The sequence below is a fragment of the Pseudoliparis swirei genome, chromosome 8 (assembly GCF_029220125.1).
Source record: "Pseudoliparis swirei isolate HS2019 ecotype Mariana Trench chromosome 8, NWPU_hadal_v1, whole genome shotgun sequence".
NCBI lineage: Eukaryota > Metazoa > Chordata > Actinopteri > Perciformes > Liparidae > Pseudoliparis > Pseudoliparis swirei.
The window spans coordinates 1,925,159-1,940,741 of NC_079395.1; the positions used below are offsets into that span (position 1 = coordinate 1,925,159).

The window sequence follows — 15,583 nt, forward strand, 5'->3', positions numbered from 1 at the left end:
CACTTGCCGTTGTTTGCAGTGTTATCGCTGGTTGCACTGTGAGCTACGAGCCGTTCGCTCAGCCGTCTCCTTGTTGAGATTATATTTAGAAACTTTTGAGGTTTTTTAGAGGAAATGTGTCAGAGTCCAAACATATGAATGTAGTTGATAAATTACTCAAGAGTTTAATATGGATTTACCTGGGACTGTTCTTTTGTAGTAATGGAGGTTGGTTTGCTCAATCATGTCACCGCTGACGATGAGGACAAATCGAAGAGGAGAAAAATGTGTCCAAATGGCCGCTGGAAGATTGGCCGGCGAACACGGTCAGACAGGCGGGAAGACAGAAGCCAGACGGACCGCGGGACGGACGGCTGGTCAGCCGGCGGAGTCGGCAGAAGATCAAATTATCCAGGAGGAATTCATTGAAATGCAGTTTCATTCCTTTCCAACATGTCATCGGTTGACACCAGCTATTCCAAAATACTTGAATTAAAGAGGAGAAGCCGACACGGTGAGGAGAGAGCGGAGCAGCCGGGTAACGAGGCAGCAGAGGGACGTCAGACCACCTGGACGCCTGGAGGATGAGGCTGGAAACCCCCAGCAGCACCTGAACCAGCTTAACCTGAACCAGCTTAACCTGAACCAGCTTAACCTGAACCAGCTTAACCTGAACCAGTTTAACCTGAACCAGCTTAACCTGAACCAGCTTAACCTGAACCAGCTTAACCTGAACCAGCTTAACCTGAACCAGTTTAACCTGAACCAGCTTAACCTGAACCAGCTTAACCTGAACCAGCTTAACCTGAACCAATTTAACCTGAACCAGCTTAACCTGAACCAGCTTAACCTGAACCAGCTTAACCTGAACCAATTTAACCTGAACCAGCTTAACCTGAACCAATTTAACCTGAACCAGCTTAACCTGAACCAGTTTAACCTGAACCAGTTTAACCTGAACCAGCTTAACCTGAACCAGCTTAACCTGAACCAGTTTAACCTGAACCAGTTTAACCTGAACCAGCTTAACCTGAAGCCGTCAGATGAAGACCCAGAAGGCCGCACATGAAGCCTGCCGCACTCCAGGAGGACTGGCAGGAGTCGTCCTAATGTCCCCACAGGGGAGGCTAGGAGAATGGAAATGAATAATAAAACAAAGAAAAGTACAGCAATGCGTAACAAAAAGAAAACTTTACGGAATCAAAACATATACAGTACGTATATAAATATATATATAAATATATATAATATTGTATATTATATCTATATATAATATATGTATATTATATAATATATAATATTATATTTTGAATATTATATATACAATATGAATTATATATAGTATATATAATATATAATTATATAATATATTTTATATTATATATCAATTATATATAATATATATATGTATATATAATATATATACATATATATATATAATATATATATGTATATATATAATACATATATGTATATATATATATATACACTTTTTCTTTATTCTCCTTGCTTCACATCCATCTTTCTCAGCCTGTCTTTCATGCAGCTCAAGGTACAGTACATATATATATATATATACATATATACATATATATATATATATATATATGTGTGTGTGTATTCTCGGCATTGTGACTCCCTCTTATCCAAGCCGCGTTTGAGTGACTCTGCACTGCCTTACCTGTCCACCAGGTGGCCCCTGACACGATAGTGAAAAGCTTTAAAAGGCTAAAGGCCGGCAAATATTTGACGTATCGTAAACAAATCCCACGAAAAGATTCAAGTCGTTCTAAAGCTGCTATGTGGCCCTGAGGATTAACGTAACCAGGCTTTGGTCTTCATGGGATTCGATAACAAGAACAACGGATTAATACCTTCCCTTCAATCATGAAATGAGTGACGTAATGAAAAGCTCATTTTGGAGGTTGAGGCCTCCTTGGGTCAAACAGCTTGGACCCAGGACCAAAACCAGCAGGACGGACCAGGACCCTGATGGAGGTCCACCGATCGTCTTAACCTTGATGGAACATCGAACTTGACGGAGGATTTATTTCCTCTCTTTTCTTTCTCTTGAGTGTAAACATGTCTGAATAAAGCACGTCACGGCTTGTTTTTTAAGTGCATCTGATTCAAATCGAACACCCACAGAAACGCTTTGTAGAAGTTGAGCTTCACATCTTTTTGCCCACGATGAGATTCATTCGCACGATGTCAGAAGGGAACGCGCATCGAGAACGATGTGAACCCGTGAAGCTGTGGACACGTCGCTTAAGATAAGATGAACTATGTTTCCGGCAGAGTGTCTGTTAACGCCTGTCGGTTGAGGTGTTATCTCTCGAGGAAACACGAGCTTTAACTCACTCAGCTTTACTACCACGTTTGTTTTTCATCCGCTATCGGCTATAATTGAGCTCCACGGGCCTGAGAAGGAAAGCTGTGAAGATATCCCGTCGCTTCATGCGGATTGCCTCCGTCTCGTCAAGTGAAACGACCAACGCCTCGTTTACCGCGGTGCGTTCAGGGAAACGTTCAAGGAGACGTTCAAGGAGACGTTCTGGGAGACGTTCTGGGAGACGTTCTGGGAGACGTTCTGGGAGACGTTCAGGGAGACGTTCAGGGAGACGTAACTAGGGGAGACGTTCAAGGAGACGTTCAGGGAGACGTTCTGGGAGACGTTCAGGGAGACGTTCAGGGAGACGTAATTAGGGGAGACGTTCAAGGAGACGTTCAAGGAGACGTTCTGGGAGACGTTCAAGGAGACGTTCAGGGAGACGTTCTGGGAGACGTTCAGGGTGACGTTCAGGGAGACGTTCAGGGTGACGTTCTGGGAGATGTTCTGGGAGACGTTCAAGGAGACGTTCTGGGAGACGTTCAGGGAGACGTAACTAGGGGAGACGTTCAAGGAGACGTTCAGGGAGACGTTCTGGGAGACGTTCAGGGAGACGTTCAGGGAGACGTAATTAGGGGAGACGTTCAAGGAGACGTTCTGGGAGACGTTCAGGGAGACGTTCTGGGAGACGTTCAGGGAGACGTTCAGGGTGACGTTCAGGGAGACGTTCAGGGAGACGTTCAGGGAGACGTTCAGGGTGACGTTCAGGGAGACGTTCAGGGTGACGTTCAGGGAGACGTTCAGGGAGACGTTCAGGGTGATGTTCAGGGTGACGTTCAAGGAGACGTTCAGGGAGACGTAACTAAGGGAGATGTTCAAGGAGACGTTCAAGGAGACGTTCAGGGAGACGTAACTAAGGGAGACGGAGGCAGCCGAGCGGCGTCCTGATCGGCAGGAAGTGGGACGAGACGGTGAGGTGATTTAAACCGAAGCCGGCGAGACAGATAACGGGGAGAGTTTACCGGCTGTTAGATGTGACGGGGGGGGGGGGGGGGGTTGTGTGTGCGGCTGCTGGTGAAGAGGCGCGGTGTACTTCATGAATGTGTGCAGGAAGGTTGAACACCAGGGTGAAACAGCTGGAGGAGGACTGACATGTGCCCTGGGGGGGTGATGGAGGAGGGTTACCGGCAGTGGCGGCTGGTGAAATTTAAAGAAAGCACCGTGCTCAACACGGTCCAATAACAACTATCAACACACTGTAACTTTGGGCATGAGAGGTTCAGAGCAGCTTTAAGGAACATTGGGTTGGGTTTCAGAGGTTTGCAAAATAAAAGAGTTTCACCCTCACATGAAAGAGGTTCAGAGCAGAATAGAGTCAGAAAGAGATCACATGTTACATTGGGTGACAGAGTCGACCCACTACTGTAAAGACAAGTAGCCCTCCTCTCTTTAAAGTTGGCAAACTTCTCAATAACTCTCTGATTAAAGTCAATCATGTCTGTTATCAGCCTGTTTCATTATTCTGGAGGGAATGTGTCTGTTTTTCAGAACTTCTTCGTTGTGTTTTCGATGCCAGTTCGGTCTCCTTCTGCTGCTCTGCAAACAGGGTTAGCTTCATGCTGTTAGCGAGTTAGCTCCATGCTCTTAGCTAGATAACTGCGGCAAGATTTGTGCTTTCCACTTGTCTGCAGCTCTTTAGATCCCTCACCCCGTTGTAGTCCAGAGAGTTTCAGTCCCAGGACTTTGGAACAACAGACAGGGGAATCTAAACAGCGCATTACTCACTGAGCTCCAGCTAACAGCTCCGTTAGCAACCTGCTCCCGTAGCTCCGTGGAGCTCTCTGGCTGAGGGAACATACCGGTCTCTGATTGGCCGAATAGTCCAATCACGTGAAATAATAAAACAATGTCATTGGCCAATGAGCGCACATTTTTGTGCCCCAAGATTCACGTTTCATCCGCTAATGAGAAGCCGTCCTTACCGAAACGACTGAAATGTTTGCTCGCTCCCATACACACACATTGGGCCGGTGTCCCGAAAAAGGGGAGGGGCTTCTCTCCGTGATAATGAGTGGCGATATATTATATGTTTTCACATTAACTTAAGTGGTTGTTGACAGGCTGACGGTCTCCCACACACATTTAGCGCGTCAACACGGTATATTTACTATTTAAATGATTTGGCATATAATGTTTTTGACAGGATTCTTTTTTTTTTCTTCTTCTTTTTTCTTCATCTCAAAACTTTAAGAGGGGCGGCGCCCTAGCGCCCCCTATGGACGCACCGCCACTGGTTACCGGTACCCTGACCGACAGCCCGGACATCCGGAGCACCGGGCGGATTCTCCACGGCCCGGTCGGCTGGGAGCCGAGTCCGGCCTGAAAATGCAAAAATGGTGTTTCTGGCCCGACTCTGCCCACCGATCTGTTTCTTCATTTTTCCAGAGATTTTCATTTTTTTCACAAAAATGTCAGAAACACTTGGAGCAGAAAGAGAGGAGGACCAGCCAAAAGGAGCCAGAGGGAGGAGGTGATTGAGTTTTCTCATGAGGGCAGGAGGAGCGCCCCCCCCCCCCTCGCCGTCTGCCATCACGCTGACGGGCCGACAGCTTTGGGTTTGGCAACGAAGTGTAGGAAACCAACACAAAGGAGGAACAACTTCCAGAACTCTGCTTCAGGAATGAGGCGCGTTTCTTTATATAAAGATTACCTTTATAGCAAGGTATCATTTCCTTTATATAATAGGAAGGAAGGAAGGAAAGAGAGAAAGATGGACAAGGAATAGGATGAAGGAAGGAAAGGTGGACAAGATATAAGAAGGAGGTCTGGAGTGAAGATATTATATATAACTATAAACTATAATTCCCTTTGTTCTAGATGATGTTGTTAATCAGCCGAAGATGAACCCTCACGACGAGTCAACAAGCTCCTCCTCCTCCTCTGCCCTTTTGTCTCCTTCTTTCATTCCCTTAATTATCTCATCCTCTCTTCATCGTCCTCTCACTTTGTTATAAATCTCCTCGGGGGGGGGGGGGGGGGTTCCATCTCGTCTCCACTATACATGAATACATCTGGTGGAACAGGGAGTCCCGGTAGAAAACAAACCCACAGCTGTGAGTGTGTGTGAGAGTGTGTGTGTGTGTGTGTGTGTGAGAGTGTGTGTGTGGTGTTTCCTCAGTGCCTCGCAGTGTTTGATGTGGACATGTCTTTTCTTCTTCTTTCTCAAATTGATTCGCTCCGTTAAAAGTCACACACACACACACACACACACACACACACACACACACACACACACACACACACACACACACACACACACACACACACACACACACACACACACACACACACACACACACACACACAGGGACTGATAACTAGAGGTCAACGCACGGTGTCTCGATGAGAAGAAGAGGCTCCGCCCCCTCTGGACCCGGTTTAGGACCTCTCGGTCACCATGGAAACAGTCTTCTTCTCCTCCTCCTCCTCCTCCATAAGAACACACCCGACTCCAGAACTCACTCATATGTATTCCAGAACACGTTAAATACAGATTAAAATCGTCTGCTGCTGTCGCTGAAACAAAGACAGGATGTTGTTGTGGTCCGTGTTGTTGTTGTTGTTGTCCTCAGAGACAGACATCCACAGCAAGTGTGAGAGCTCGCTCCTCTTCTCGCTTATTATTTTAACAGTTTAGCGAAGATTCCCCCAAATGAGTTATCAGGTTAATAGGGAGCGAGGGGTGTGTGTGTACGTGTGTGAGTGTGTGTACGTGTGTGTGTGTGTGTGTGTGTATGCGTGTGTGTGTGTCCACAACGCACTTGTGAGGATCAAAAATCCAATGGCTGCGCACGGAGCCGAGGGAGGAGGCCGACTGTCTCCTGCATCTCGTTGCTTTACCGTGACACAGATTATATATATACACATACATATATACACAAATATATGTGTATATATATACACATAAACACATATATATATGTATATATATACATATTCAAACGTGTGGTTTCCATGGTTTCCGGTCGAATATATAATATAGATATATATTATCTATAATATATATGTGGTCGGTGTGTTGACGACCAGGGTCCTCCCATCAGACCCCTGGACAGCGACAGCCCAGTGGCAGTGTTGTGCACGAACGCGTTCAATGAACGATCGTTCATGAACGCGCTCTTTTTTTGCCCGAACGGGAACTGAACGTTTCATTTTACCGATTGATGAACGTTTAGAGAACGCGTTCGTTCTGGTGCTCTTGAACGCCGCTCATTCATAGTTCATATTCGTTCACGAGGTTGCCAGATTTTCTCAGAACCCCCCAGGCGAAAACCAGTTAAAACTCACCGTAAACACGTCTGAAAATGGAGGATGAAAACAACCCAAACTGGCCACCCACTCTCATACCTGTCGCACTAACAAATACGTCATCAAATCGCGTCACATAGATGGAGTTAGCACGGATGAAAATGGATGAAGACAGCGCCTGCGACGCTTACGCCTATTTAAAAGACTTTTATACAAAAATCGGAACTGACCCAGACAACAAAAACTTAACGTTTGCTTGTAAACAATGCCCGCCTGGTTTACAGAAGAGAGTGAGGACAACAAAGCGTTAGGGAAATGACAGTATTTTGAGGGCTGTCGCTTCAATGCTAATATAAACCCTGGTTAGATAAGGATTCAAAATTGGATACGAATATGAATCTGACACATAGTTTCAATGTTAAAACTGATAAACAATAATTGCTGTCTGTGGTTCTCTACGGCCGTGGCGGCAATAATGTGGACAAATAATAGCTCCCAGCAAAATGTTTAAAAAAAGAACTAAAAAGTTCATTTTTGAAACCATGAACTTTAGTTCATATTTTTGAAATATGAACTATGAACTGAACTAGTTCATTTTAAAATGTGTGAACTGAACTTTGAACTAGTTCATTTTCTACGTGAACTTTCCCAACACTGCCAGTAAGACGTTGCTGACCGTGTCCTTTGTGGATGTCTCTGAGACGCCATGAAGGATTGACACTAGAACACATTGAAATAACACAGCGTGGGTCTTTGGACACGTCTCCCATCAGAGCTCCTTTATTCCAGTTCACTTAAAGCCAACAGTTACTCCCCCCACCCCCCCCCCCCCACATCCGTCAATCACAAACATGGGGACTCCTCCCTCGTGTCACATATTCGCAGCGGGCATACATACTTATATTTACTATTTGTACAACATGGTGTCATTGAGTCACTCGTCCTTCCACCCCGCCTCATGCACACAACACACACACACACACACACACTGTACAGTCGACCTGGAATATCTAAAAAGACACCGACACGAGTACCTGTTGATTTACTGAGACGATGATTTGTTCTGAAAAGCCAAATGGAGAAGATATATATATATTACATATATTTGATATATATATATATAACATTTATAAATATATATATATTCATACAATATATATAATATATATATATATTTATATATAAATATATATATACAATATATATGTTTATAGATTATCTATTAATATATATATATATATTTATTAATAGATAATATTCATACATATTATATATATAATATATATATTTTCTATTAATATATATATATTAATAGATAATATTTATAAATATTATATATATATATTGTATATAATATATATATATTTATATTATATATATTTTACAGAGCGATAACCTCTGTTGTGTTCCAGTGTGTCAGGATTGAAAAAAAAAGAAAAAGGGAAGGAGGATGGAATGAAGAGCGCAGAAGGAAAACCAAATACTTTAAATAAAATACATCCGTCCAGCATCGGCAGAACGTGTTTGTGTTAATCCTCAGACCTCCACCCCGTGTTCTGCTTCTCCTCTTAAAAGCCGAGCGGCGCAGTGTCCTCCCGCGGTTCATCCAGGAGCGCTCCATACGTCCACCGGGTCAGCCGGTCCAGAGTCCTTTGGTCCCGCCCCCTTAGGGATCCAGTGTCGTCACCTTTTTGCAGTAAAGTGGCACACAACGTGCAAAGAGTCCAAACTCTTGTCCTTTTTTATATATTTTTTGGTCGCTAGTTTAGTTACAGCTTTGTTTTCGGAGGTGATTTGTTCGTTGCGTATTGATTAATCGTGTCTTTGGTCCCGATCCGAGAGGTCCGTAAAGAGGGTTGAGATGAAGCCGAGCCAAACCGGACCAGAGAGAGAGAGGCCTGCCCCCCCCCCCCCCCCTCTACCTGCCGAACACGTTGTCGTACTCCAGCAGGATGAGCTCCACGATCTGGTTCTGGTACACCATGTGGACCGCGATGTTCCACGTCTCCGTCTCCGGCCGCAGCAGCGTGGGCCCGAACACGATGGCCACGCTCTGGGTCGTCATGCGGTTCTCCTCGCCGTGGTCGATCACCCTGAGGAGGAGGAGGAAACAAGTTAAGGGAGGAGGAACAACAACAAGAGGAACAACAAGAAGAACAACAAGAGGAACAACAACAAGAGGAACAACAAGAAGAAGAACAACAAGAAGAACAACAACAACAAGAACAACAACAAGAGGAACAACAAGAAGAACAACAAGAGGAACAACAAGAAGAACAACAAGAAGAAGAACAACAAGAAGAACAACAACAAGAAGAAGAACAAGAAGAACAACAACAAGAGGAACAACAAGAAGAACAACACCACTCATTTGCGTGTCTGTTGCCCGGCTGCGTGACCTCTGACCTGCGGAGGTGCTTGAAGAGCAGCTGCATGGTGTCGTGGTTCGGTTTGGGCAGCTGGCGGATCAGATCCGTGACGGCCTGGAGCCGCTGCTTGTAGTCCGGAACCTCTGCAGAACCGGAGAACACGGGTCAGAACCACGGAGTCCACGATGACAAACAGGAAGTGGGGGTTGGGGTCTGCGGGGCTCCACGGAGAGCAACAGGGTTCACACACACGGCCGGGACCTTACACCTGTGTGTGTGTGTGTGTGTGTGTGTGTGCGTACTGATGCCGCTGATGAAGTCGTGGAACAGGGCGTAGGTGAAGAGCGGCTCCGGCAGCTCCCTGAAGAACATCTTCAGGGCGCCGGTGGTCACGTGGATGTCCTCCCACTTCTCGTCCGTCAGGTTCACCGTCTCATCTGGGGGGACACACACACACACACACACACACACACACACACACACACACACACACACACACACACACACACACACACACACACACACACACACACACACACACACACACACACACACGTGAGTAGACGCGTGGTCTTCGTGTCCGGAGCGATTCAAAGCAACCTTTATTGAGCGCTCACCGTGGTTGACGAGGAAGCGGAGCTTCTGGATGATCGCCAGGTTCCCGCTGACTCTGTACAGCCCGTCGACACACAGACCTGCAATGCATCATGGGAGGAAAAACGTCCATCAGTCCGGGAGCGCGTGTCCCCTCGTGTGCGCTAAGCCCCGCCCCTCGCCGCTTCCTCCAGACCCACCGCTGTTCTCCACGTGGTCGATGCACATCTTGACGAACAGCGGCACCGTGTCGCTCTCCCGGTGGCACAGACTGGACAGACTGCAGCCGAACACCTGGTCTGGGGGGGGGAGAGAGAGAAGGGGAGAGAGAGAGAGGGAGAGAGAAGGGGAGAGAGAGAAGGGGAGAGAGAGAGAGGGGGAGAGAGAAGGTGAGAGAGAGAGAGGGAGAGAGAGAAGGGGAGAGAGAGAAGGGGAAGAGAGAAGGGGGAGAGAGAGAAGGGGAGAGAGAGAAGGGGAGAGAGAGAAGGAGAGAGAGAGAAGGGGGAGAGAGAAGGGGGAGAGAGAGAATGGGGGGAGAGAGAGAAGGGGGGGAGAGAGAGAAGAGGGGGGGGGAGAGAGAGAAAGGGGGGAGAGAGAATGGGGGGAGAGAGAATAAAGATCAAAGAATAAACATTTTACTGGTGTCATTGTAGAAATATCTGTGTGGTTCTGTATATGGTTCTGTATATGGTTCTTCGTGGTTCTATGTGGTTCTGCATGGTTCTGTATGTGGTTCTGTGTGGTTCTGTATGTGGTTCTGTGTGGTTCTGTATGTGGCTCTGTATGTGGTTCTGCATGGTTCTGTATGTGGTTCTGCATGTGGTTCTGTGTGGTTCTATGTGGTTCTGTATGTGGTTCTGCGTTGTTCTGCGTGGTACCTTTGATGTAGCCCTTGTCCCGGACGGCCTGCAGCGTGGGCCGGCGGGTCAGGAACTTCTTCAGCTTGTGGCGGGTCTTCTTGTTGTCCGAGGCGTCCACGCTGCTGGACGTCTTCATGGCTGAGGGACAGACGGACGTCAACGCTCGCTTTTGATTGGGCGAGCAGGAGCTGAGGGGGCGTGGCCTCACACACGCTCATCCAGAGAACTACACTCTCTCCTCTCTAACCTCCGATGTACCAAACAGATTCACGTACCACACACACACACACACACACCGTGACACACACACACACACACACCGTGACACACACCGTGACACACACCGTGACACACACCGTGACACACATCGACTCAACACCGTGACACACAGACAGACAGACACACACACACCGTGACTCACACACACACACCGTGACACACACACACACACACACCGTGACACACACCGTGACACACATCGACTTAACACCGTGACACACAGACAGACACACACACACACACACACACCTTGGCCTTTCTTCGAGTCTCTGGGTTCATTCTCCTTGTCGTGTTTTTCCTCACCGGGCGACTCCGGCATGTCTTCCTCTAAGGCCTCGTCAGACTCCCAGGCCTGAGAGAGAGAGAGAGGGGGGGCGTGGGAGAGAGAGAGGGGGGAGGGGGAGAGAGACGGAGGGAGGGGGGGAGAGAGAGGTCGTAAAAACCTCCTATTGTTGTACCTTTGGACTCTGTTGTGTCAAAGTTTGTATTACAATGGTTATCGTGTAATAACAGGATACACGTATATAACTATGTACTGTGTGTGTATATATATATATATATATTAGGGCTGTCAATCGATTAAAAAAAAGTAACTAATTAATCGCACATTTTGAAATTCATTAATCGCGATTAAAAGTTATTTTTTTCTTCTTTTAAAAGACAAAACTTCACACAGAGCTGTGTTTTCAAAGAGGCTCCTACCTATAAAGTGCCAGCGAGGTATTTAATATTGTGGATGATAAATTGTTTCTTCAGTGAAACATCAGATTAGTAAAAAAAAAGAAGTATATTGAGACCCCATTGGTCCTGTCATCTTTAACATTGAACAGCAGCAGAACCAGTGGCCTTGGTAACTGACTGACATTCACATATGTCACGTTAACCCTCTGGAGGCTGGGGGCATTTTATACATTTTACAAAAAAATGTAAATTCACCTTTTAAAGGCGTTTGCATATGACACATACCCACGTGTTATACATCAAACATTCCAGAACAATCTCAGCTCTGTAATGAGGCTCAGTTGTCCTCACGCCGTGTTCTCTGCTCTCTGACTGACAGGCTGCTATAGAGCCTCACCTGTGAGGTGGGAGGTCCTTTGTGATTTACTGAGTGTTCATTGGTTGTTTCTTTTCCCAAAATGTTGACAGACAAACGGATTGACCAATCACGGTGAATGCTTCGTGTGACGAGTTCTTTCCGCGCCGCGTCCCCCGACACGTCGCCCCTTCGTTTTTCTGTGTATCAGAGGGGGAGACGGGAGGAAGGAGGAGCAGGAGGAAACCCGACTGATTCACACGAGTTAAACTGATTTATGCTCCTTATTTTCTCGGAAAAATAATTGTTTTAAAAAAGGAAACAGTGTTAAACCGTACTGCCGCGGCTTGACACTCGGTTTGAGTGTAAAAACTTCAACGAACACCGGAAGTAAACAAAGTTGCGTTACTTGCGTTAAAATATTTTTGTGCGTTAACGCGGCCAAATTAATCGCATAGATTAACGCGTTAACGCTGACAGCCCTAATATATATATATATGTGTGTTGTGGGTTGGGCTGGGTGAAGGGGGCGGGGCCTCACATGGGTGCTGATGGTGTCCAGCAGCGTGCGGTACCAGTCGTTCACCAGAACGTCGTTTTCTGAGTGGATCAGCAGCTCAGTGCCCAGTCGAGTCTTCACCTGGAGAGAGAGAGGCATAGGGAGTGAGAGAGAGGGGGATAGAGAGAGAGAGAGAGAGAGAGAGAGAGAGAGAGAGAGAGAGAGAGAGAGAGAGGCAGGGGGAGAGACACAACCAATAATCAATAATAGTTCTCGATCTGTCGATCTTAGTTCATCGTGTAAAAATAAATGTTTATAGAGTTCATCAAGAAGAAGCATCTTTTATATTTAGTCCTCCTCCTCCTCCTCCTCCTCCTCCTCCCCCCCCTCTCTCCCCTGTACCTCTATCACATGCTTCTTGCTGGACTTGTCCTTGGAGGCCCATTCCACGGAGCCGCCCCGCAGGTCCACCGTGAACTCTGGTTTAGACTGACCGCCTCCGAACTGGACGGAGGGAGAGAGAGAGAGAGAAGAGAGGGGGAGAAAGAGAAGAGAGACGGAAAAAGAGAGAGGAGAGAGAAGAGAGAGAGGGAAAAAGAGAGAGGAGAGACAACATGAGGTTGGAGGAGCGTTGGCGTCATGGAGTCCGATGAGTTCCTGAAACACGGAGTCGTCCCATGTGACCACAGAACCTCCTCCAACTCCACCTGACGCTCCACAGCGCCACATAAGAACGTTTATCTACGTGTTATTCTCCCCACGCCAGTGAATAACACAGAGGGGGGGGGGGAGGAAGAGGAGGAAGGAGAGGAAGCACATACAGAGGAGGCTCCGTGGAGCGCGGAGCAGCCGGAGGAGACGGCCTCCGGCTAGCAGGGAGAGCAGAGAGTCAGGGGAGGAGCTGAGGGCTGCATGGGGGGGGAGGAAACATCTGGGAGATTTAATTCAACCCGACACCCGTCCAGTGACCGTAGCACGGGGTCAGAGGCCGTCACTCACCCAGCTGGTCCCGCCTCCTTGGCCTTTGGCGAATAGCAGCGTGGCGCCCTGCAGCACCGTCCAGGAGGACGTCCAGTTCTTCCTGCAACACACGGGTCAGAAACACTCAAACACACTGGATCCAATAGGTCACTAAAGGTCAACGTGGGGTTACTAAAGGTCAACAGGGTCACTAAAGGTCAACGTGGGGTTACTAAAGGTCAACATGGAGTCACTAAAGGTCTACATGGGGTCACTGAAGGTCAACATGGGGTCACTAAAGGTCAACATGGGGTCACTAAAGGTCAACATGGGGTCATTAAAGGACAACATGGGGTCACTAAAGGACAACATGGGGTCACTGAAGGTCAACATGGAGTCACTGAAGGTCAACATGGGGTTACTAAAGGACAACATGGGGTCACTAAAGGACAACATGGGGTCACTAAAGGACAACATGGGGTCACTGAAGGTCAACATGGGGTCACTAAAGGTCAACATGGGGTTACTAAAGGACAACATGGGGTCACTGAAGGTCAACATGGGATAACTGAAGGTCAACATGGAGTCACTAAAGGTCAACATGGGGTTACTAAAGGACAACATGGGGTCACTAAAGGACAACATGGGGTCACTGAAGGTCAACATGGGGTCACTGAAGGTCAACATGGGGTCACTAAAGAACAACATGGGGTCACTAAAGGACAACATGGGGTCACTAAAGGTCAACATGGGGTCACTAAAGGACAACATGGGGTCACTGAAGGTCAACATGGGGTCACTGAAGGTCAACATGGGGTCACTAAAGGACAACATGGGGTCACTAAAGGACAACATGGGGTCACTGAAGGTCTACATGGGGTCACTGAAGGTCTACATGGGGTCACTAAAGGTCAACATGGGGTCACTGAAGGACAACATGGGGTCACTAAAGGTCAACGTCTAGCCCGGTGGAGGTCGGCTCCACTCACCGTACTTTCTTGCCGTGCTCGGTGATCTTGGTCACGTTCAGCAGGCCGCACCTCTCAGACGGCTGGAGGGTGAAGAACAGAACGTTAGCACACACTCTGAAGATGAAAGGGTTCACACACACACACACACACACACACACACACACACACACACACACACACACACACACACACACACACACACACACACACACACACACACACACACACACACACACACACACACACACACACACACACACACACCAAATCAACTCGGAACCACAGCAGGAGGATGGAGAGAGAAGAGAGAGAGGGAGTCACTCCATCGGAGGAACACCACCACCAAAAACACACACACACACACACACACAGAGAGAGAGAAAGAGGAGCCTGAGCTCCAGAACGTGCAGAGGAACGTCGGATCAACTCAGATTATAAAAAGAGAGAGCTTGTTTGTCAGGTGACCCCAGGGGGTCGTCAGGGGAACCAGACGGTTAATGTATCATCATCACCAGACCAGCAGCTCCCGGGGCGACGGCTTCTACACGGGCTCAAAGTCCAATCGTCTTCCTGTTGTTGTTGTTTGTGTTTTATTTAAACATCTTTTGTCTCGACACCGAATTTGTGAGACGACAAAAGGACAAAAATCTTCTCTATTGATCTCCAGATCTTCTCTGCCCGTGTAGAAGCTCCTCCCACAACCACGGCACCACAAGGTCAACCCCTTCAGGGGCGGAGCCTGCTGGGGGGGGGGTACTAACAGAGGCGGGGGGCTTGGGCGACGGAGGGCAGGAGTCAGAGTCGGGGGTCGAGGGCTTTGGGCTCAGAGGAGGGTCCTGGTGAGGAGACAGGGATGAGAACACACACACACACCAGGAGTTAATGAGAAGGTGATGGAGGTGAAGAACATGCAAACAGTTGGAGGAGTGCGGTGGCGATTAGCGCTGAGATTACAAGTGTGTCGAGTACCTGAAGTCCAGGAGTCTCGGGGCGCGTTATTGATTATTGATGAGGAGGAGGAGATATTTTATCATCTACTTCCTCTCCTGCGTTTATTTTGGGTAAATCACTCGTGCATCATCATTGAGTTTGGTTGACATGAACAAGTGTGTGTGTGTGTGTGTGTGTGTGTGTGTGTGTGTGTGTGGGCGTGTGTGATCATCCGTGCGATCGATTATCATGCGAGACGATTCTGTCTGCTCTGAGGGCGCGAGCCTCTCGATTGGTCGATCCGACGGAGGGGGGCGGGGCTACTGACTTGGTGTTTGTACGGGTGCTGGCGGGCCGAGCCTGCGCGGAAACGCCGCCGCTGCAAAGCAACAACAAACCTACAACTGAAACTGAGGACTTGACAGTGAACGCAACACACACACACACACACACACACTACAGGTCGGAC

The 15,583-nt window shown here is 47.7% G+C and overlaps 2 protein-coding genes across 8 annotated transcripts in view; both read right to left on the bottom strand.

Moving 5' to 3' along the window:
* Window positions 1–2,482: 2,482 nt before the first annotated feature.
* On the bottom strand, window positions 2,483–4,745 carry LOC130198354 (ring-infected erythrocyte surface antigen-like). The gene is made up of 2 exons (XM_056421505.1): window positions 4,607–4,745; window positions 2,483–3,252 (listed from the first exon to the last, which is right to left on the bottom strand). The coding sequence occupies exons 1-2, from the start codon at window positions 4,743–4,745 to the stop codon at window positions 2,483–2,485; spliced, it is 909 nt and encodes a 302-aa protein (XP_056277480.1).
* A 3,342-nt stretch (window positions 4,746–8,087) lies between these two features.
* LOC130198197 (rho GTPase-activating protein 12-like) overlaps window positions 8,088–15,583 on the bottom strand; it is a 46,139-nt gene continuing 38,643 nt past the window's right edge. For 2 of the 7 annotated variants that reach the window (XM_056421342.1, XM_056421338.1), the window contains 13 exons: window positions 15,443–15,493; window positions 14,946–15,020; window positions 14,203–14,264; window positions 13,253–13,334; window positions 12,656–12,757; window positions 12,296–12,394; window positions 10,968–11,070; window positions 10,458–10,577; window positions 9,780–9,878; window positions 9,603–9,680; window positions 9,288–9,422; window positions 9,023–9,128; window positions 8,088–8,709 (listed from right to left, as the gene is read on the bottom strand). In XM_056421342.1, the coding sequence (XP_056277317.1) occupies window positions 8,535–8,709; window positions 9,023–9,128; window positions 9,288–9,422; window positions 9,603–9,680; window positions 9,780–9,878; window positions 10,458–10,577; window positions 10,968–11,070; window positions 12,296–12,394; window positions 12,656–12,757; window positions 13,253–13,334; window positions 14,203–14,264; window positions 14,946–15,020; window positions 15,443–15,493 (1,287 nt within the window). In that variant the 3' untranslated portion in view covers window positions 8,088–8,534. The remainder of the gene's footprint in view (window positions 8,710–9,022; window positions 9,129–9,287; window positions 9,423–9,602; window positions 9,681–9,779; window positions 9,879–10,457; window positions 10,578–10,967; window positions 11,071–12,295; window positions 12,395–12,655; window positions 12,758–13,252; window positions 13,335–14,202; window positions 14,265–14,945; window positions 15,021–15,442; window positions 15,494–15,583) is intronic. The other 5 variants (XM_056421343.1, XM_056421339.1, XM_056421345.1 and 2 more) reach the window with 3 other exon arrangements.

Bases quoted from the DNA above. Each gene is read 5' to 3' on its own strand.
- LOC130198354 (XM_056421505.1), bottom strand. From the start codon at position 4,745: ATGAAGAAACAGATCGGTGGGCAGAGTCGGGCCAGAAACACCATTTTT. The intron at 3,253-4,606 runs GTAACCAGTGGC...CCTGCCGATCAG, and splicing joins GGCTGTCGGTCAGGGTACCG to GACGCCGCTCGGCTGCCTCC.